Source organism: Carassius gibelio, chromosome B17 (assembly GCF_023724105.1).
Source record: "Carassius gibelio isolate Cgi1373 ecotype wild population from Czech Republic chromosome B17, carGib1.2-hapl.c, whole genome shotgun sequence".
In the NCBI taxonomy this organism is placed as follows: Eukaryota; Metazoa; Chordata; class Actinopteri; order Cypriniformes; family Cyprinidae; genus Carassius; species Carassius gibelio.
Window position 1 is genome coordinate 18,535,023 of NC_068412.1, and position 22,028 is coordinate 18,557,050.

General features: G+C 38.5%; 2 protein-coding genes across 2 annotated transcripts; one reads left to right on the plus strand and one right to left on the minus strand.

Moving 5' to 3' along the window:
- Positions 1 to 2,498: 2,498 nt before the first annotated feature.
- On the minus strand, positions 2,499 to 5,166 carry LOC127976571 (D(1)-like dopamine receptor). The gene has a single exon (XM_052581104.1). The coding sequence runs from the start codon at positions 4,573 to 4,575 to the stop codon at positions 3,238 to 3,240; it is 1,338 nt and encodes a 445-aa protein (XP_052437064.1). The 5' UTR covers positions 4,576 to 5,166; the 3' UTR covers positions 2,499 to 3,237.
- Positions 5,167 to 7,914: 2,748 nt separating this feature from the next.
- LOC127976208 (TBC1 domain family member 12-like) lies at positions 7,915 to 21,441 on the plus strand. The gene is made up of 13 exons (XM_052580474.1): positions 7,915 to 9,264; positions 11,024 to 11,150; positions 13,267 to 13,388; positions 14,982 to 15,064; positions 15,226 to 15,343; positions 15,441 to 15,547; positions 15,723 to 15,803; positions 16,547 to 16,641; positions 16,752 to 16,823; positions 16,900 to 17,028; positions 17,647 to 17,756; positions 18,143 to 18,401; positions 20,120 to 21,441. Exons 1-13 carry the CDS (start codon positions 8,162 to 8,164, stop codon positions 20,195 to 20,197), a joined length of 2,484 nt encoding a protein of 827 aa, XP_052436434.1. The 5' UTR covers positions 7,915 to 8,161; the 3' UTR covers positions 20,198 to 21,441.
- Positions 21,442 to 22,028: the final 587 nt, after the last annotated feature.

Consider the following 22,028-nt stretch of genomic DNA (forward strand, 5'->3'; position numbering starts at 1 on the left):
ATTCACCTGCCTTTTCTCCACTTATTCATTTCATCTGCTGTTCCTGCATGTCCGAGTGGTCTGTGCATGATAGCTTGTACACTCTAATTGGGAGCACTACTAGAGAATGCAGTGTACTCCTGCACTAATGACGGATCAGGAATGCAATGTAGATCATTAAGATCATAACATTTTCATAACATCTTTCTTAGAATTGGTGTTCATCAAAAGCAGGTGTTTGCCAGTATTTACTGTAGGTAACACATTTACATAGCACAGTTCCATATCTAGACGGTTTTGTATACAGCTCATGAATACTAACTAACCCTAATAGACATTTTTCAACATTTATCATTTACACATTTTTTGTAAATGATGAATGTTTTTACAAATGAGGGCATCCCCAAAAGGAGGTTAGTTTGGTCAGATTCACACACTTTCATTTTCACAAACACTCCTCTCATTCTAAAACACATGGTAAAAAAGGCAATTATTATTAAAATGATATATAAATACTAATAATTATAATTACTATTCTTGATCAGGCAATTTGCATATTTTGGCTCATTACTGTAAATTCAAAATGTGTTATTTAGTTATTTAATTCGTATCAAATCAACTTAATACATTTTACCAAATATGGATTCTAGAAATAGTAACTTACAATAATTTCATGTAAATGTATACATTAAACTGTCAATTTGGTTTCTGAAGGAGAAAATATATTTTAAATCAAAGATATCCATACACAGTCATTTTAAGGAGAGTTGTTGAGATTTATGGTTAAAGTGCAACAAACAACAGAACAATAATTATAACGCAGAAATTGCTAAGTAGTTTACTTTTTAATTTACTTGCTGCAATGCATGCTGGGAGCTTATTTGAAGTTTTTTTTTTTTTTTTTTTGAAAGTAGCATCATTCAGTATGAAAAAGTTCATTCAAACAACTCTGTTAGGCGGTTTTTGGAGTATATGGTTCTTCTGAGATATTTTGATGAGGATTCTAAACAGGGGCGCTGCACAAGATCCCGGGCCCTATGCATAGAAAGTCCTAATGCCCTGGTAATCAGTACTGATTTTACCCCCAGTCCGGCGCCCCTGATTTTAAATAGTTCAAAGATTAATTAAGTGTCTGTGAAAAGCATTAGAATGAAATGTTATTGCTTTCAATACACAGCTGTGTGTTCTGGCTGGTTGGTAGGGTCATTGGTTTTTTTAGGGGTCTCTGTAGGTCAGGCCGAACTGAGGTTGCAGTGCAACTCAAAGCCTTTGTTCTGAGAAGATGAAACACTTCCTGAGCCAGGTGACACTCAGAGAAGCATCTTTTTATCAATATATTTTTTTCTGTCTTTTCAATTTGTTTTGAAGAGCTTTTGAATGCTCTCACAAGGCTGAAGAATTTCTGAGTGAAAGCAGGATGACAGTGGAAAGCAAATCAACAGAAACGGCTTCATCTCTGGACATGTTCACTCTCTCACTCTAACAATATATAAGCTGCTGGAAAACTGCTAAAAGTCAGGTATTACCATGGGTCTGATATCTTCCTTTAGTTCACTGTACCATGTGAGTGACCATGTGCAACCGTTTTAGTCTGTGATGAAAAAGTCATGTTGTACTATAAATCAAGGAATAAAAGAAACAAAGCACATCCTCTTCTTGGGATATTTAATTTTTCTTACAAATTTTAAAATGTCTATAATAAAACATGTTATTAACTGTACCGATAAGTGTCCAAAATAAATATTCATCATAGATTTTATTACTTATTGATATGCTGATGTTGCTCACTTTTTAAATGTAATTTCTGAGCTGCCTATACAGGACATTTAATGATCCTTTTCTCTTTATTTCCTCGTTTGTTCAAGGAGGCTGTGCTGAATGGACCAGAAAATAAAATAAAATCAGCATAATAACTCCATGCAATGATTATACAACATGATCAGTTTTACACAGCAGGATTTAAGGATGAGATTTCAGCTGCTACCAGATTCCTCGCATTTTACCACAAGAAACCTGTGCCTATTCAACACATAATGCAATCCGGCATAAAGTAGGTTACAAACAGGGAGGAGTTGAGACATAAATCATTCTACCTCTGGAAGGAATGACCTGGTTGTCCTGTTAACAATTCAGCCAGTGTAATATCTTATTACATGACCTCAGAATATATCACCTCTAAATGTACTTCATGAAGACAAATATTCTTAGAAATTAGAAAGAATTTGAAAATCCAAAGGGGTTTTTGATACAACTTTTTGATATATGAATATAAAATCTAATGATGTGTGTGTAATCTTTAACAAGAATGCATAAAGAGGATTAGACATTTGACTGAAATAATGTTTCTCCTGTGTTCTAATGCTTGTATAAATATGAATTAAGCATATGGACTGGAGAGAGAAGCAAAAGGAGACAAGAAATGTCTAGCATCTCAATTCAAAGGCCAGGTGGCACCTCATGAGAGAAAGCCAATAGTGTGCAGAGCTGTGATCTAAGGAAAGTTGGCTACTTTTTAGAGTTTAGGAGATTTTCATGTAAAAGCTGTGGACAGAAAGGTTCAAAGAGAATGTGCTTATGTCTGCAAGGATTATAGCTACATGATTTGCAAAAGTTGTCAGCAAATGGACATTTCTCACATTAAAACACATATACAATTATCTATAATGAATGTCATATTTTACTGTACATGTACAAGGCAAGTGAACAACTTAATTTGAACAAATTAAGTTAATTATGCTTAAAATAACGGTAAAAGTAGGATGCACTTTATTTTAAGAAAACCACAGGGGTCAAAAAGAGGCATGAGCTCATTTTATGCATTGGTGATGATTTTAGTTTATTATTCCTCCAGCATCAGTCGAAGAGTGAATAAGTTCACTTTAAAAGTATTTAGTGTGCTTACATTGACTTTCAGAAAGATCATTTGTAGGGTTATTTATGAGTGTCTGGCGCAAATCCTCGTTTTACCTTTTAAAAAAGTGTTATGAAGAAAACAGTATTTATGTTTTGCCTGTGTAACTTTGAATAATATACTGTAAGCGTTCGAGAGGCGTACTGTTGGTATCCGCAAAAGTTTTTTTTTTTTTTTTAGTTTTTTTTATTTATTTTTTTTGCCAGACGAAAATGCGATACTTTTTGTTAACCTTTTTGATATGTAGAATTAAACCTGTTCGCCTGCTTTGTGATACCACTAGTCTAATAATATTTTGGCCTTCATTTGAGGAGGTAAAAGCCTTGGCGACCCCTAACCCCCCTGAGTCATTCACTAATGATTTGTCCTGGGATTCCCTCGCACTCCATGAGTCCCGTGGAGGTAAATGGCGTGATAGTGTCCAGAGAAATCTCCCCGTCGCACTCAAACAGTCCGATGTTGGGTAAGAGCATGTTTGTGTGATTCCGGGACATGTTCGAAGTAACCGAGGCCTTATCGAACGGGAGACTCGGCTCCTCCGGAGGATTCGGCATCTGAACGACCAGCGGTTGCGCCTCCTTCTGAAGCGTCGTGTCGTGATGATACGACACCAGCTCGTTACTGAAATTCACCGTCTCCACTGTGGTGCTGGGGAAAATTTTGTTGCAACCCAAAATCGAGGAGAACGCCTTCCTGAAATCCGCGTTAAACGCGTAAATGACGGGATTGAGGGAGGAATTGGCCCATCCGAACCACACGAAGATGGTGAAGGTAGTGTCACTCACGCACTGGCAGAAGGGCACCATGCAATTAAGCACGAAAAACGGTAGCCAGCAGAACACAAACACCCCCATAATGATCGAGAGTGTTTTTAAAACTTTGGTCTCTTTCTTGAAAGTGGTTTTCAGTGAGCTCTCGTTGGAGCAATCGTTGGGCTGGTGGTGGTTTTGCGCGTGCTCCGCTGCCCTTTCCAAAGAGGAGATCCTGCGGATCTGTGTTTGCGCAATACGAAATATCCTCGTGTACGTGGCGATCATGATGATCACGGGGATGTAGAAACTTATCAGCGAAGATGAGATGGCATACGTCCGGTTCAGGTTGGCTTTGCAGTTGTCGCTGTAATCGGTGCCGTTGCCCGCTGCGCCATCCTCATCTTCCTCAGCCATGTGCCAGTTGAGCTGGACCGGGATAAAAGAGATGAGGATGGACAGGGTCCACGCAACTCCAATCATCATAAAAGCCACCCGGTGGGTCATCTTGCGCTCGTAGCGGAACGGGCTCGCGATGGCCCAGTAGCGGTCCACACTGATGATGCACAGGTTGAGGATGGACGCAGTGGAGCACATGATGTCAAAGGCGATCCAGATGCCGCAAAACCGGCCGAAGAGCCAAGTGCCCGCCACCGCGGATATCGCCTCCCACGGCATCACCAGGACGGCTACGAAGAGATCCGAAACGGCCAGAGAAATTACGAAAAAGTTAGTCACTTTGGAGCGCAGGTGTCTGAATTTGACCACGGCGGCGCACACGAGCGTGTTTCCGAGCAGCGTGGAGACGATGAGGAGGAAGAGCACGAAACCCAGCAGTGCCCGCACGCTGTTCTGTCCGTCTCCATCCTCTCGCTCCTGTGCTCCGTGCGCGCGGTCCTGCGTGTGGTTTGTGCCGTTTTCCATCTCTAAAATCATATCCGTTAATATCGCATCTGAACAAGGCGTTTCATAATGTCCAGTTACCTTGTTTTAGGATACTCTTTTTGAGTGATCGGTCCGATCTCCAGCACTGTCCCATGTTGGCGAGTTGGGAAAACTGCGTCCGTTCCCGGTGCTGAGCGCGTGGAATGACCCACATTCATGCGCTGGTGCGTCTCGCTCGAGAAGTTCTTGCTTTGTGATTGGTTTATGTCCATACCAACATTCTTTCCCTCCGAATGACTTGCCAATTAAACTGAAATCTTAATTTGACCAGGTCTGCAGAAATTACAGACAGAAAACCCTGTCAACAATAACATTTTACAAAGGACAAGTAAACACGCATATCACATTTTGGGAACAACTAACAGTGCAAACAGATTTTGCAACAACAACAATATATCTGTAACAATTACACATTAATAATCAAATATAATCATTTATGTTCAAGTTGCAAAGTTCTGCATGCTCTTGAATCATCCAAATGACCACAGATTACATTACGAATTCAGTGACATTTTTAATGAAATTAATCTGTCAAGTCAGTTGTATTTGATGGTTGAAGTGATTAAGGCATGACTAACTGATTGATTGTTTGTTGTTGTTGTTAACCTAAACACTGCAAACAATAAATACACATTTTATATATATATTTTTTTTTTTGTTGAAAATATTAATTATGATTTTATGAAATGTACCATTTAATGTTAGAAATCATTTTAACCTGTGTCTTATAGTGCAAAATGATTTGCAGTGCGAGACTTTATAGGTCTTGTAGTTTACTATTTTAAAGAGGCTTAAAAGTCTGCGCTATTCTGTCATAGAGAAACATACAGTGTTTGTGAATGGCTGCTGCATACGTGTCAAGCTGAATTTTTTCTGGTTTTGGTTTTAGGTTTCACAGTCTATTCACTAAAGAACTCCTCTTTATTCAACTGTCACACATGTTACTAGATACCACAATTTTTTTTCCTGCAGTAATGGTATAGTGCACTTAAAAGCTCCGCGATGGTTCAAAGTATTAAAGAGAGAGAGAGAGAGAGAGAGAGAGAGAGAGAGAGAGAGAGAAAGGCACAAGCAGGTTTCCATTTTTTTCAGGAACCCATGAGCACATCATTTGTTTTATATGTATTTGAAGAGTGTGGTTAATAATTAACTTTTCTCCCAAATGTGTTCCATTTCATTACTTGGACATTGAGAGAATTGAGCTCATTAATTTTAATGCAATGACTAAGAATAATGCATCATAATGAATAAAATCTGGCCTTCATGTTATACTCAGGAAATAACACAGCAGACATTTTTAAATTATAAATGCTGAGATATGAAAGGCCAGGTCTTGTTTGGATTTTAAATAACAACGGGCCATAGACTAGTGTCATATTTCATTGAGTAAATTTAGGGAAAATCCAGCAACCTAAAAAACTTTTTTTCCTTCATTTTTTCTTAAAAAAAAAAAAAAAAACATGTGGATACTCAGAATTTATATAAAATTATTGAATTTCCAAGCATACATAAAAAGTTTAGCAGTTATCAAACTTGATTTATTCTTGTTACATGTCCTGGCTTAAACCCATAAAGACTTGTGTATTGCCGCCCTCTTGTGGCCATTTTGGCCTTTAGATCGATAAATAGATTTTGGTAGGCCAAAAATGTAACTAGCCAAATAAAAAAAAAGACCTATATACATATACATATAAACTGAACAAAATTATAAACGCAACACTTTTTTTTTCAAGAGCTGAACTCAAAGATCTAACACTTTTTCTGTGTACAAAAAATACCTATTTCTCTCAAATATTTTTCACAAATCTGTCTAAATCTGTGTTAGTAAGCACTTCTCCTTTGCTGAGATAATCCATCCACCTCACAGGTGTGTTATATCAAGATGCTTATTAGACAGCATGATTATTGCACAGGTGTGTCTTAGGCTGGACACAATAAAATGCAACTCTAAAATGTGCAGTTTTATCTCCAAAGGCATTTGGCAGTACATCCCAACCACAGACCACGTGTAACCACACCAGCCTCCTCCACATCCAGCATCTTCACCTCCAGGATCGTCTGAGACCAGCCACCCAGACAACTGCTGCAACAATCGGTTTGCATAACCAAAGAATTTTGACAGAACAACTGTCAGAAACCATCTCAGGGAAGCTCATCTGCATGCTTGTCGTCCTCATCGGGGTCTTAACCTGACTGCAGTTCGTCATTGTAACCGACTTGAGTGGTGAAATGCTCACATTCGAGGGGGTCTGGCACTTTGGAGTGCTGTTTTAGTCTTAGATCTTTGAGTTCAGCTCCCGAAAAATATATATATATACACACACAGAGAGAGAGTATATATATATACACACACACAGAGAGAGAGAGAGAGAGAAAGAGAGAGAAGTGAATAGGAGTTTAAATGTAAAAAATATTTTGAATACACAAATATCAACAAATATGAATGAAGGAATTTTATTTAACTATTTAAAGGGTATCTGCAGGATTTAGAAAAAATAATTTAAGGCAATTTATGACCCATTTTAAGAGCTGCTAAAGTAAAATGAACAATGGTGTTGGACAGTGTTTATGGTAGCATACAGTACTGAGCCATAAAATCACATGATTTACAGTTCAGATACAGATTTTCACAAAAACAAAAAAATTACACAACAGCATTTTAGCCTTTAGACCATTTTTTATGAAAAAAGATAAATTAAGCGTATAAATTTAAAACATATAAACATGACTATAAATAATAAATATTATTAGTCTTATTTGTTTCGATTTTTTGAAGGCGTTAACTTCTATGTGTTTGCTGCGTAAAAACATGAGTTGAAATTTGCACTGGTCTGACCATAAACAGCAAGAAAGGCTTTTTGGAAATGCACATTCATTCTCTGCCACGAGGTGGCGCTTTAGGAGCGATGAAATATTGCGGTTTCCCTGGTAACGGCTGTACACAAAGCAGATCCGCAAATGGCAACGACACATTTCTGAGGACAGTCAGTTCCCACCAGAGACATCCGCGTCGCTTTTTGACTTGAAACGTGCAGCGCTCATATTTATTTAATGACATCTGGATACTGTGGTGGAACATTTTTGGAAAAAATGTTGGTAGCCCGACTGGAAAACACAATAGCCTCGGGACGTCGGGCTAGCGATTTTGGTTATACAAATAATAGAAGATGACAAGACGAATAATGGAAATATATATATTAAAAGAGTTTATAAAATAATCAAAATAATAATCAATCGTTTATGTGCTGCTTTGTAAACGCAGAGTCCCTGCAGTAGCTCCAACTGTCCGGTGGATGTCGCGTAAACTCCTGGAAATCAAGTTCCACTTCCACTTCCAACCTTTTGCTTGGAAGAGACACGCCGACACCACATTCAAAATGGCCTCTATAAGCAACTGGGCTGGACGTGGATCAAAATATGCATAAACAACACCGAGCCGTGGCTTTACCCTCTGTCCTCAATGCTTACAGGCTTCGGAGGTGCGATGTCATGAATGTACTGGACTGGCAGAATCAGCGGGGAACATAAGATGAGAGCTTGTTTTGCAGACAGCTGAACCGTCGACAACTCCAGTGAGATGGAAAGAGTGGAGGATGCTGCTGATGAGCCGGGACTCGCACCGTCCATCGATGTCAACGACAACCGGGAGGAGTACAAAGCACGCATTTGTAGTTCAGACACCGAAAGCGCCCGGGAAGGTTCTGTTTACTGTTCGGTTTATGCGAATCCGGGCGGTGCTAGACTGCCGTCTCTCACCCCGGAGGTGGTGGTGGGGTGCAGAGCCGGAGTATTAAACGGGTTTCCCGGGAAGCTGGAGGTGGATATGGTGTGTCAGGATGGAGAGGGGGGAACCCGGTCCGGTCCGGATCGAGTTACAGGGACTTCCGAAGCCGAGAGCTTAAATAAACCCGACAAAGGCTATTTAAATTCACAACTGAGGTCTGCAGTGTCAATTATTGGTAAAAACTCGCCGGATATGAAGATGCCTAATGGAGATGTTACCCTTGAGCACATGGATCACGATCAGACTCATTTAAGGTGTTTGGATTATGCAGAAGGATTCAACAGGAAGGTGCCTGGTTTGGACAGAGGGGTGAAAGTGGGTAATGGGGGTTTTTTGATTGTGAACAGTTATGACACCCTGTCTCAAGTCCCCTTCAGAGCCTTGGGTGGCCGTCCTGCGCCAGAAAGCCGTGTCTTTGTTCAACAAAGCGACGGTGTCCTCTCCACGGGGAGGTCATGTGAAAGGATCAGTCGTGCTAGCGCTGAGAGCTCAGAGGAGGCCCGGCCTTGTGACCAGGATCCCGCAGACACGCTGTCAGACCTCAGTGCCAAGCTGTCCCTGTCCCCCCTGCCAGAAAACACCAGCGATTACACAGAGACCGACCCGAGCCCAGAGGAGGATTTCAGCGACACAGGCCCTCCTCCACTCAGGCCCCAGAACCTCCGGACTAACCCCGGTCACACAGTATCCCTCAGCTGTGGTGCCACTCCTCTGAGCCCCGGGGATGATGGGTATTTTGGAGCAGAGGGCGGTGTGGATGAATGTCTCAGCTCTGTGAAGGCATTCAAGGGCGGCCGGAGGCAGAGTGCTCCAGACAGGGTCGCAGCTGACACTGATCCCTCATCTGACGAGACACTTGGCACTAAGAGACACGGTATTGCTGAGTTTCTGACCAGGTAAAGCCTGATGAGTGCAACCTTTTTACATTTGCCCCATTCAGATATCTACAAACAGTTTCAGCTCTCCGGGTTTTTAAAAAAAATTTTTTATATACATTATCATTGGTAGGATTTTTTTTAATTGTTTTCGATAAAGTCTCTTATGTTCACCAAGGCTGCATTTATTTGACCAAAAAAACATTAAAAACAACAATATTGCAAAATATTATTACAATTAAAAATAACGGTTTTATTTTCGAATACATATATTTTTATTATTTATTCCTGTTATTTTCAGCAGCAATTATGCCAGTCTTCAGTGTCACATAATCCTTCAGAAATTATTTTCATATGCTGATTTGATGCTCAAAAAACATTTCTTATTGTTGTCAATGTTGAAAATTGGTTGAAAATTTGTTATGTTACCAGCCATAACATCAATTATTGTGGCTACTCAATATTGGTGCATTCTTACAGATGCATCCTTAATACAAATATATGTGAGAGAGAGAAAATTGTAACCCCACAGATTTACACAATCACCGACTAATTCCTTAAAACTTTTTGCTTGAATCATCATTGCATTTTATTTTCAGATATTGCCTATATGTGTTTTTTGAAGTGTTGTTATCTGTGAGGGAGTGCTTTACTGTTTTAGAGCAAAAGTCACACTGTTGCTCGCATGATCAGGTAATGAATGATGAGTAACAACAGGTGCTTTGACCGCCACTCACTTGTGCCTTCTTTCTTCATAGACATGCTTCACAGCAGGTCTTAAGTGTGCCGTTTACTTTGAACACACTCCTTGTGTTATGTTTTCAGATGTTTGATGAAAAGAAGCCGCTTTGCTTTATCAAAGTCAAATGACTTTTTGTCATTTCAGACTTACATGAAGACAAAATGTTGCATCGGAACCAAACTGCATGACATCAGACTGCATATCTGACTTGTTTCCGTTAGGTTTGGGTTGAAATTTGCCTTATTGCACCAGTAATGTAATGTCAGAGTTCAGAGCAAGTCCTCTTCCCAGGAGCTTTGGTCTCTACAAAGACCTTCATAGACTTTAGTATGGAAAAAAACCCACACACACTCTCTGAGGAATTTTAATGTCAGCTTTTATGAGTTGGGCTTCATGGTGTTCTGCTGCTGAGACCTTGTTTCTGCTCACTCCGTATCTTCAGTTCCCCTTTTTTTTTTTTTTTACGGGAACTAACTTCTCCTTTCCAGCTGTACCATGCCATATCATCCTTTGTCACACTTTCTCTTTGTCCATCTCCCTCACTGTTATGTCTGTCATCCTATCCATCTCTCTCAGGACAGTATTGACCTGCCTCAATGGCTTAATTATGTAATTAAAACGGCATAAGATCGATTGTCTCCTCAGAAAGCATGTTCAGAGATTTAATGTGCTCATCTCCACAGCAGGGTCTGCTCATTATCTGTGTGTTTGTGTAAATGGCATCTGTGACTGTGACTCACGGTTTATTTGCAGGATGCTGGTGTTGCCGTATCACCAAGAACACTTTAAAATCTACTTTATTTAGTGTATTAACTTGGCCGAGCCGTCCAAGATCTTAATTCCCTATAGACATAGTCTGAACTTAATGAGTTTAATGCTTGTCGTATTTTGGCGTCTTTATATCAAAGGCTACAAGGACTCATTGAACTGTTTGTGAATCTCTCTCTTTTTTATTCTAATGATATTAGATTATGTGGAGTATGTTTTTAAATAGTGACTATTATGGTCTCTCTTCCTATCTGTCTTCTGTCTTCAAAGGAATTTGTTTTCCTGGAAGACCAAAGAGTCAAGGGCAGCAGCATCCCACAGTACTCCAGGATGGAAGCTGTTTGGGAAAATTCCACTGCGGGACATCCCTCCTAAAGACTGTAAAACCATACAGCAGGTAAGAGTGGTGGTTTAAAGGAATGGCATTTCCCAAAAATCCTGTTTTTAAATCCTGAATCATGTTTTTATTTAATCACTCTCTTGTTTCAGACCACTCTGATTTGCATTTCTGTGGAACATAAAGACGGAATAAAAAATAAAAAAAATCACAGTATTGGATATTTTTAACTCTTTGTGCTTATTTACTGAACATTATGGTGTTGTGATGCCTAAATTGATAGAAGTAGATTAAAATAAAGTAATATCTAGTAACATTTCAGCAGCCATTACTCTAGTTTTCATTGACACAGGATCCTTCAGAAATCATTGCAATTTGTTCATTTGATACTCAAATATATTATTAATATATATAATATATTATGAATGTTGAAAATAGTTTCATATGTTGTGTCTACTTAATATAGTCTAATGGTTTGCTTCTGGTTAATAGGAAACAGTAATATATTGGTTATGAAAATATAAAGTTTAAAAGAACAACATTTATTTGAAATAAAAAAATTGTAATGTTATGAATGTTTCTACTGTCACTTGTTCATCACTATATTGTATCTTAGTTAAATAAAAGTATATATTTGTTTTATTTACAAAATTGTACTGACCCCAAACCTGTACATACTTATTACACACATGCAAACATAGATATAAATTGACATCGTTTTCCTATTTGGGTGGGCATTTATAATGTGGTTAGAGTATGTATAACCCAAGAAACAGTACTGCTATTTCCATGACTAGAAACACTGAAGTTCATACCCTTATTTGTGCAATGAAAAGATAGCAAGGGAAGGCAGAAGAGAGTTAGTAAGAGAGCGAGAAAGCAAAAAAGAAAGAGGAGGAAGAGAAACCAAGAATGGCAGAGTAAGTGAAATAAAGAAGGATTGAGATTACTGCTGGAAACTCTGCGTCATCTTGTGTGTCAGCCAGAAGAGACAAGTGTGTGTGGGGCAAGCGTGGGCTTTGTGTGTGTGTGTGTGTGTGTGCGTGTGCGTGCATGCAGCTGTCTTTACTCTTCCCCTTTGGTAAGTGATGACTGAGCCCGTGTTGTTCTCAGCTCTATTCACCCTCCACACTCTGCAGGTGTCTCTCTGTATTCCAGTGAGAGAGACACCTCCGATAAACTCACACATGAAGGCTTGTGTCTTACAAATCTTAAAGCTTTTTTCAGATACTACTATCCTTAAAGGAATGTTTTTTTTTTTACTTGTTTCAAAAGTACATATAAAAAAAACATTCAGTTAACAGCATTCTTATTGACCTTCTCTGTGTAATTATTATATAATTTTACCTTTTAACATCATGGCCACATAAATCTGGCAATACTTCACATAAGCCCCTTTCACACTGCACGTCTGACCTGACATATTGCCGGAACATTGCCGGGTCGCCTTCTGTGTGAAAGCAACCACGTCCCGGGATTGATTCCGGCATTGAACCCGGGTCGGGGACCTAGTAAACGAGCGCTGTGTGAACAAAAGCCAGATCTAATGCCGTGTCGAAGTGATGATGCGAGTTATCGCACGACTCTTTTACCAGCTGTTTAGAAGAAAGATCAACATTCGCGACAAAAAAATATGTGCGAACTGTAATAAAGCAGAGATCAGTTAGTTCCTCACTTTGCCCGCTGACGCCGAGATCGTTTGGTTGCTTTATTGAAAGTATAACGTGCCTAGCGTTTTCGACTCGTACATTACACGTCACGCCCGAGCGCCAACCGCCCGCTCTCTCTCTCGTGAGGCCAAGAAGGAAGTGACTAAAACTGAAAATTCTTCGTCATCAAAAGGGAGTCACTCCCATAGACTCCCCATGTTAAAATTTTTTTTTTTGCAAAGTCTGACTGATAGACCAAGATAATGACTTTGTGTTTGAGCAATTGCTCTTTGAATGTAAATGTGTTATTTCTCTGCTTGACCTTGGATTGGAGTCATGCTGTTTGTTCTTCAGTTGTTATATGGGTTTAGCATTAAGACTGTTGACACAACAGTGTCTTTTGGCCTTTCACTCATAGCATGTGGGAATCTCATGATGGAATTCTTTCTCCTCCGGATACATGTGGCAGCTGAGAAATTGTAGACCCAGATCTGCTGTAATGACTTCTCTTCTTTCGTTTTTTTAAGGAGTATGAGTCCAGGGTGGGACCCGCCACAGGACCACCCCCTCACCCTCAGCCGACGAGACGCAAAAATTTGGAGTTTGAGCCTTTATCCACCACTGCTCTCATTCTGGAAGACAGACCTGCGTAAGTGTGAAACATGAACTACAGCTCCTCAAGTGCTGCGCAAGCTTCCATTTAATCAAATATTTACCCAAATTCCCTGGGCACTGCAGGTGAAACACAAGCCGTCATACCAAATGTGTGCATATAAACCTGAAGGGCAGATTTTGTTGTTACAAAATTCTTATAATGTGTAGCAGAAAAGTATATGCTTTGCTTATTTGTTAATAATTGAAAACTGGGGTTCTAAACCAAATATGTACCACATGTTCAGGATTGAACATGTAATAATTTTATTAATAATAGAAATAAAAATGTTTTGGTTAACAATCGAAAAGCCAACATCACTATTCCGAATATTGACTTGAAGGTCCTGTATGTATTCTTGACACCAAGTGGTTGAACTAGGTATTGCAGTCCAAATTCAAAATATTGAGAGGGTTTTTTTCACAAAGCCCCTCCTCCTCAGACTTGATGCATGCAGGTTGCCAGATTGTCTAAACCAACAGGAATGAGCGCACTTGACGATTAATTAAATGAAATACGGAGTGTTTTCCGCCAACTGGCAACCCATGGTGCCAAAATATAATTGAGTAAACTGGCAGTGGGCGGGTTTCACAAACCAAAACAGAGGCTGACATTCCGCCCCGGGATGCACATTTTCAAAGGAGAATGAATGTAGCATTGTTTATCAGATAAACAAGTATCTTAACTTAACATGTTTCAGCATACAATGGTATTTTTATGTTTTAGTAGAGTGAAAAACTTACATACAGCACCTTTAATGGTGGTTATGTCCCTGCTCTGAAGGCACTGTCCAAAGAAAAGTACAAAGAACTTTATCCACAGAGTGAATTCAGTCCTCTGAAGGACCATACACTTTCCTCATGAACCATGTCTGCTTTAGTCTTCATATCATTCCTCTGATTTAAGGATTTGGCCTAAATTTAAAACCCCAAAACAACAAACATTCTGGAGTTGTACCAATGAAAACATGGATAAATCCTTTCTGAAATCTTGAAAGTGTAGCAGAAATGTGTAGTTATTTATAACAGACGGTCAGTTTGTTAATCTGTAAAGCAGAGATTATCCCTTTTAGCTTCATGCAGCACATTTGGTTTTGTGATTAGGTTGAAGCTGAGGTATTTTATTTTGTTAAAATACTTTAATGAGTGATACATCAACATTGGCTCAAAGTTTGGGGCAGGGATATTGATTTGCTCTAATAACGGCAGACAGAAAGTGTTCATAAAACTCAATATTACAAATCATTATTTGTGTAATTTTGTTTAGTCATGCTAGGCGTACAGAAATTACACACTTTCTGTTTCAAATAAATGCTGTTTTTTTTGTTTTTTACATTGATAATAATTAGAAATCATTCAACACTGATGCCAGGAGTAATGGAAATTCAGCTTGGCCATCACAGCAGTAAATTACATTTTTAAATTATTATTTTAATTTGTTTGGTCAAATAAAAGCAGCCTCGGTGGGCATAAGAGACTTCTTTCAATAACACATGAAAAAATCTCCCTGACCCCAAACTTTAACAGTCGTGTATATTTGGGTGAAGGGTTTTAATGTTTGTGCAGTTTTAAAGAGTTCTTGTGTTTTTAGGAACCTGCCTGCTAAATCAGAAGAGGAATCTCAGAGACACAGACAGGAGTACAGTGAGATGGTTGCAGGGGCCAAGAGAAGGGGTGAGTAACGTGTCTATTTGTGCAACACACAGTTTGAGCATTTGCAATGATAATGATGTTTAACACTTGAACTGATGACCGTACACCCCTGTATTTCAGCACAGCTAACCCTCTAACTGCCAATCCAAACACACACAAACTATTTATCTTCTTTTGATTAGAGATGAAAGAGGCACAGAAGAAAAAACGTCAAATGAAGGAGCGATACCGACAGGAGGACATCATCGCCAATGCCATGGTGATCTGGAACACTGAAGTCCTGCCTAATTGGGAAAGCATGTAAGTGTCCCCATCCATATGTGCAGAAAAAGTGTTTTTTTTTTTTATTGATGTCTTTTAATGCCCTGTAATGATGGGTTCTGTTGCCATGACAAAGGCGTAACACACGGCGTGTACGAGAACTTTGGTGGCAGGGCGTCCCGCCCAGTGTCCGTGGGAAGGTCTGGAGCCTCGCCATCGGGAATGAGCTTAACATCACCCCAGGTAACTGACAACTGCTGCACTCCTCACATTTGGTTAGGCTCGATCATCTATGGCCCTCTGCGTACCATCAATCTGACACAAGCAAACACAGAATGTGTCCAGATGAACTGTGTTGACAAAGAAGCAGCTGTTGCCTTTGTCACAGCAATTGTGTGTGTGTGTGTGTGTGTTTTAGAACTGTATGAGATCTTCCTGTCCAGAGCCAAAGAGAAGTGGAGGAGTTTCAGTGAGACGAGTTCAGTCAATGAAAATGAAGGTCTGTTTGTTCTTTTTGACCTATCTGCAAACTAAACTACATTAAAGAATGACGTAACTAAACAATTCTGTCTTTGAAAGTGAAAGTGAGGAGAGATCGAGAGTGTTTACATTGTCAGTATGTGTCGATGGTGTCAAATACATGGCTTCCATCAACAGCTTCCTGAATTGCATCACATGAAATCAATAAACCAGATAAGAACTTGACTTATCTACTCTGACATGTGACAGGAAGATACGAAGAATATTTACAACCTATCCATGATAATTCTGCTGTAAACTAAGTGAATACTGTAGAGATTTTAATATGCTCTTTGAGAGCCATTACAATATTTTGCATCCTTTCTCATAACAGACAGTTTTAATAATGTCTCTGATTTAACATTTAGTAGCAGTTTAGACTATTTAAAGTGCTTTAGAAAACCAGTCAAAACTCTTAATTCAACGATTCATTTGCATCATCACTTTAAAATACTTCCACAAAAATATTAAACAGCACTGTTTTCAACCTTGATAATACAAATCACATTGGCTATTTTTTTTTCTCTGGCTGGGAGAAAAAAATGATTTATTCCCCTTACATTTATTCCTTTAGCAGGTGCTTTTTTTTCCTAAAGCAAAAAAAAAAAAAAAAAAAAACATTCTTTAAGCTATTTCAGAGCAAATCCATAAAATTAGATTTTTTTTAGCTCTGTCAGCCAGCTGTAGCCTGACTAATGACTTCATCTGGTTTTAATTGATTAGATTGTGGAGTGTCACTGGCAGACAGAGAGTCGAGTCTGGATTTAATCAAGCTGGATATTTCCAGAACTTTCCCCTCTCTCTACATATTCCAGAAGGTAAGAACAGGTGCTTTGGTACTGCCATTATTATTATTTATTTTTTGGCTATTTTAGTTTTGTTTCCATCATGACTAATTTGTTCCTCTCTCTCTCTCTCTTTCCCTCAGGATGGACCTTATCATGATATATTGCACAGTGTGTTGGGGGCGTACACCTGTTACAGACCTGATGTAGGCTATGTAAGTACCATCCTGGATCATATCAGTTCAGAGATGTTCTTCATCGAGAGTTTGATGTGTATGTGGCGTGTTTTAGGTTCAGGGGATGTCGTTCATTGCTGCTGTTCTAATTCTGAATTTGGAGGCAGCCGATGCCTTCATTGCCTTTGCCAACCTCCTTAACAAACCATGCCAGATGGCCTTCTTCAGAGTGGACCATGACCTGGTACACACACACACACACACACACACACACACACGTCTGGTCAGCTATCCTTGTGGGGGCTCTTCATAGATGTAATGGTTTTTATACTGTACAAACTGTATATTCTATGGCCCTACACCAACCCTACACCGAAACCTAACCATCACAGGAAACTTTCTGCATTTTTAGACTTTTAAGAAACTTCATTGTGTCATTTATTAGCTTGTTTACCCGTGAGGACCTCAATTTAGGTCCCCACCGTGACACGAGTCCCCATGAGTCTGTGTGTATTCAGGTTTAAGTCTCCACCAGAATAGAAAAACAAGTACACACACACACACACACACACACTCTCTCTCTCTTCAATAAACACTTATTATAGTAGACCTTGTACAAAACTTACATTTCCTCTTAAAAGAGAGAGAGCGTTGTGTCTGCGTTTGCAATCAGCATTTATTCCAACCATCTGTTGACCCACTTATAGAGATTTCGTTTGCCAGGAAAACTCTGAGAAAAAGAACTCAAAAGTCTTGTCTGCTGCCGAACATTCCTTTAGTCTTACACACTCAGTGTGCTTTTGATCGTGCTTGTTTAAGTTGGAGTTATACTTTGTACCGAAGTCCTATTTTTTTTTCTTAGATGCTGAAGTATTTTGCAGCGTTTGAGGTGTTTTTTGAGGAGAACCTTCCCAAACTATTCCAGCACTTTCAGAACAACAGCTTGACGCCTGACTTTTACCTCATAGACTGGTAAATCTGCTCTAAATATCTCTTTTCCTGCTGTTCGGTCGTTCCTCTCCTCTGTGTTTCTTTTCCTTGTTTTGAAATCAGAGAGGAGCACTTCATTAGCATTGTTTTCCTGCAGTAGCTCTTTATCGCCCTCTAGGGCTGCTTTTATGTTCTGTTTTATTTTATTACATTCTGTCTTTAAAAAGACATTCAAACAAGTAATTTAAAAATTAATTTAAAAAGTGTGAATCTTTTCTCAAAATGTAATATCTTGTTTTCCAATATTTCTTCCTCAAAACTGTGAATGGTTAATGGAACCTTTTAATAATAATTAAGTTCCCACCTGCAGAAACACAGAGCATCTGAGCAAACTTCTCTCTTGCGACTTATTTCTGTCCTTCTCTCAGGATCTTCACTCTGTACAGCAAGTCATTACCGCTGGACGTGGCATGTCGTGTTTGGGATGTGTTTTGCCGAGATGGAGAGGAGGCGTTATTCCGGACAGGACTGGGAATTCTGAGGCTGTACCAGGATGTTCTACTGCAGATGGATTTCATCCATAGTGCACAGTTCCTTTCCCGGCTGCCTGAAAACACTCCTGCACACACACTCTTCTCCTGCATCGCAAACACACAGATGATCAGTAACAACCGCCGGTGGAACCAGGTCAGAAATTCACACATTTACAACTGTGAGACAGTTGATATTTAATCAAATATTAGGGCTGCAAAAACTAATCGATAAAATTGTTAACTGTCAGAAATTATTTTGCTTAACCCATTTAATCACAAATTTTCCCCAGTATATCCAAATGTTGTGTCATTAGTAACCCTTTGAAATAATCAATAATTGTTTTGTTTTGTTTTGGAAAAGTGTGTGAAATATTGTTTTATGTTAGGTCACAAGTGTTGACCGGTGGGATAATGTGTGTACTGAAATAACATATATTTTTGCGGTCAAAACAATTGTTCGATATTCTTAGCCCAGCTATTTTAAACTGTTTGTTCATATTCTATTATGCTAAAAAAAAACTACTCCAACATTGCTAGGAACACTGAGATAAAAAAAATAGAAAATATTATTTTTTGTGTGTAAAATATAACATAAAATTTTATATTAATGCTTAGAGTATTACAACATCATTTTTGTAATTTTTTTGTAACATTTGAATTTTTAATTTAGTGTTCTATTTTGTCATTGCAACATATTTTATTGTCATTTTCACTATCACCTGCAATTGGATTTATATTGTACACCGTACCTAAGTTCACTGTTATCCCACGGTCACTATTGTGACCATCAACATGTTTACTCGTATATGAGTACATTTTTATTAAATATATGTGAATGCATATATTAATACTAGACACCCTAAAGATCATGTTTACCGAAAATCTTTGTCATATATTTATGTTAAGACACTTTACTAGCCTTTAGTTTTGGAGCTTTGATGCAGCCGTCATCTTCTCAAGGTGCAAACAGGAAATAAGCTGCTCTGGTCATGTGACAATTTGCACTTATCATGTGAAAGTGCACATATTTAAATGAGACCCTTTATTTTTTGTGCATTAAAACATCGGTCAGTAAGGTTTTTAGAGCTTTATAAGTGAAAATCTTTTTTTAATGTCACTATTGTGACTGGTGGGATTACACAGGGTGTAGGAGTGCATGATGGTCACGAGACAAAAAAAAACCCTTCCTGTGGCACCCCCCAGTCAGTTTGCACCCTAGGCGACTGCAGTAAGAGGAGTGATCAAAGTGCATGCGACACGTGTTCCTGCAGAGCATTACTGTGATTTTATTCGTCTTTAGTATCTTTATTTTCATTTTTGATCTAGAGATTGAAACTATATTCACTATGTAGCCTACAGTGATTAACAAATGTATTAAAACAAATGAATTTAAGGTTTTAGAATTAAATTTTTTTGACTGTTTAATAAAATATTTGTGTTTTGTCTTATGACAGGTGTATTATAAATTAACCACTGTATGTTTTCATAGCATTCAGTTGGCACCTTTGTTTTAAGGACATTGGGCAGAATACGAAATAGTGTGTTTTTGACAGAAAAATTAAAATAGGGGGTTTAATCTGATTAATCGAAAAAAAATTATTCAGCCAACTAATCAATTATCAAAATAATCGTTAGTTGCAGCCCTATTAAATATAAATATTGAGATTGAAAAGTAATTGAAAAGTAATTGAAATTTAAATGATCATTTGGTCAATGGTAAACAAATAAAACATGTTAAAGGTTTTGTTAAGGCATGTTAAAAATGATCCAAGTCTGTTTTAATGTGATCTTCATAAAGAAAATGCTTGTTTTAATCCAAATGAATGACATAAAGCAGTCTAAACTTCCTCTTTTTTTTCCCCCCTCCTGCAGGTCTTTTCTGCTCTGATGAAAGATGGACTCAGAGAAACTGAGAAAAGCAGCAGCAACAGTCCTGCCTTAAGAAGCTAACAGCTGTGACTCTGTCCCAGAGGAAGTGATGGCGGTCATCACTCAGCACTTTGACCTCTGCAGTGTGCCTGAGGGAAGCTCCGAATCAGCCTTGGTGTGCTGATTGTCCTTTTTGAAGGATCTCCTAATGAACCCGTGTTATGTGGAAGTGACATTTCTACACTTGCGCTCGCAAGCGTGTTTATGCGTGTGTTTGTGTAAGAATGAGCCCGAAAATAAGAGAAATGTGAGTCAGGTGACTGTATAATGTGCCAACTTTGTCAATGTTACTTTTGTAATGTTGTGACTATAAGAAAACAAATTAATCATAATTGTTCACACACACACACATTCAGAGGTCAGTGCCACATTATTTGACCACTCATTTGGTTGACGTGAACCAGCGGTAGGCCCTCTGTCACACACACACACACACACACACACAAACACACACAAATAGCCTTTCATTAGCACATACCAAATCTGTTGTTAATGTGTTTAAGCAGTTTTTCTCCATTTATCTGAATTCAGCCTGTTTGCTAACACATCACTGACAGCAGGTATAGAGCCATTGAACTCTGTGACCATCAGTATGTCCCAGAAACACACAGACCTAGAGCCAAAATACATAAAAGAACAGATAACAGTTTCTATAAACAGGTGCTGTTGGGAAATTTATGCTTCGCTATAATTGGCTATATTAATTTGATTAGGTTTGAACACACTTATATAACACATGTACACACACTATAACACATGTACACACACTAACCAGCCAGCGGCAAACAAGAGTTCAGCTTTTAGCTTTTGCACCTTCTACTACACTCCAAATGAATGAACTTTGACATTTCCTGTTGTTGTTTTTATTTAATGTCTGTTTTATTTTATTTAAGGTTAGTTTCCCTTACATCATTTTTTTTTTTTATCTTCCTCACTCTTGGAACGGTTTTCTTATGTGACAGCTGTTAATGTATGTTTCTGGCGTGAGGGCTCTAGCGTAGATGTGGAAAAATACCAGTATTTGGAGACCTGCTCTGCTGTCTTCCTTTCTTTTTTTTACAACATCTTGTAAAATGTAATGTTGCTTAGAAGTTTATTAGAAGGTGCAAACCAGACCTGGGGTCAGTATGTCTTTGAAGAGTGCCATTTGCAGATCATTGGAAAATGTATTTTAAAGTTTGCTGCTTGAGGGGATGTTTATGGACCACTGTGCCCCAAAGTTATTGTTTTAAACATTAAATATAATGAAATACTGCTAATGAAAACTTGCACTGGACATGTTTTTTTTTTTTTCATGTCTAGCATCTTTTGAAAAAGATGATAGCATTTTTAAAGAGTTGGATTACATCACTGCCTCACTAATGGATCCTCTGCAGTGAATGGGTGCCATCAAAATGAGTCAAAACAGCTGATAAAAGAATCACAATAATTTGAGTTATTAAATCTATTAGTTAAGGAAAAGCAGTGGTTGTAAGAAACAAATCCATAATTAAGGTGTTTTAACTTTGAACCTTAACTTTAAATATTCTGGATAGAGGACTGTCATACAGCATTGGTTTGAAGTTAAAGCATCTTGATGGATTTGTTTCTAACAAGCTTTTTGCTTCACAAGATGTTAAATGATGGACCGGAGTTGTGTGGTTTTTTATTACTTTTACAAAGTTAGCCTTTAGTTAAAGTCGCAGGCGTGAGTCTTGATTTGCTACTAGCTGTTATGGTATTAAGGGAAGGGGGAGGTATTACTCTAGATAACATTTTAGAAAATTGGATCATGTAGAGAGTCATCAGTTTTTGGTCTTTTTTTTCAGAAGAGAAAAAAACTATTTTAAACTGATAGCAGCTGAAAATTATT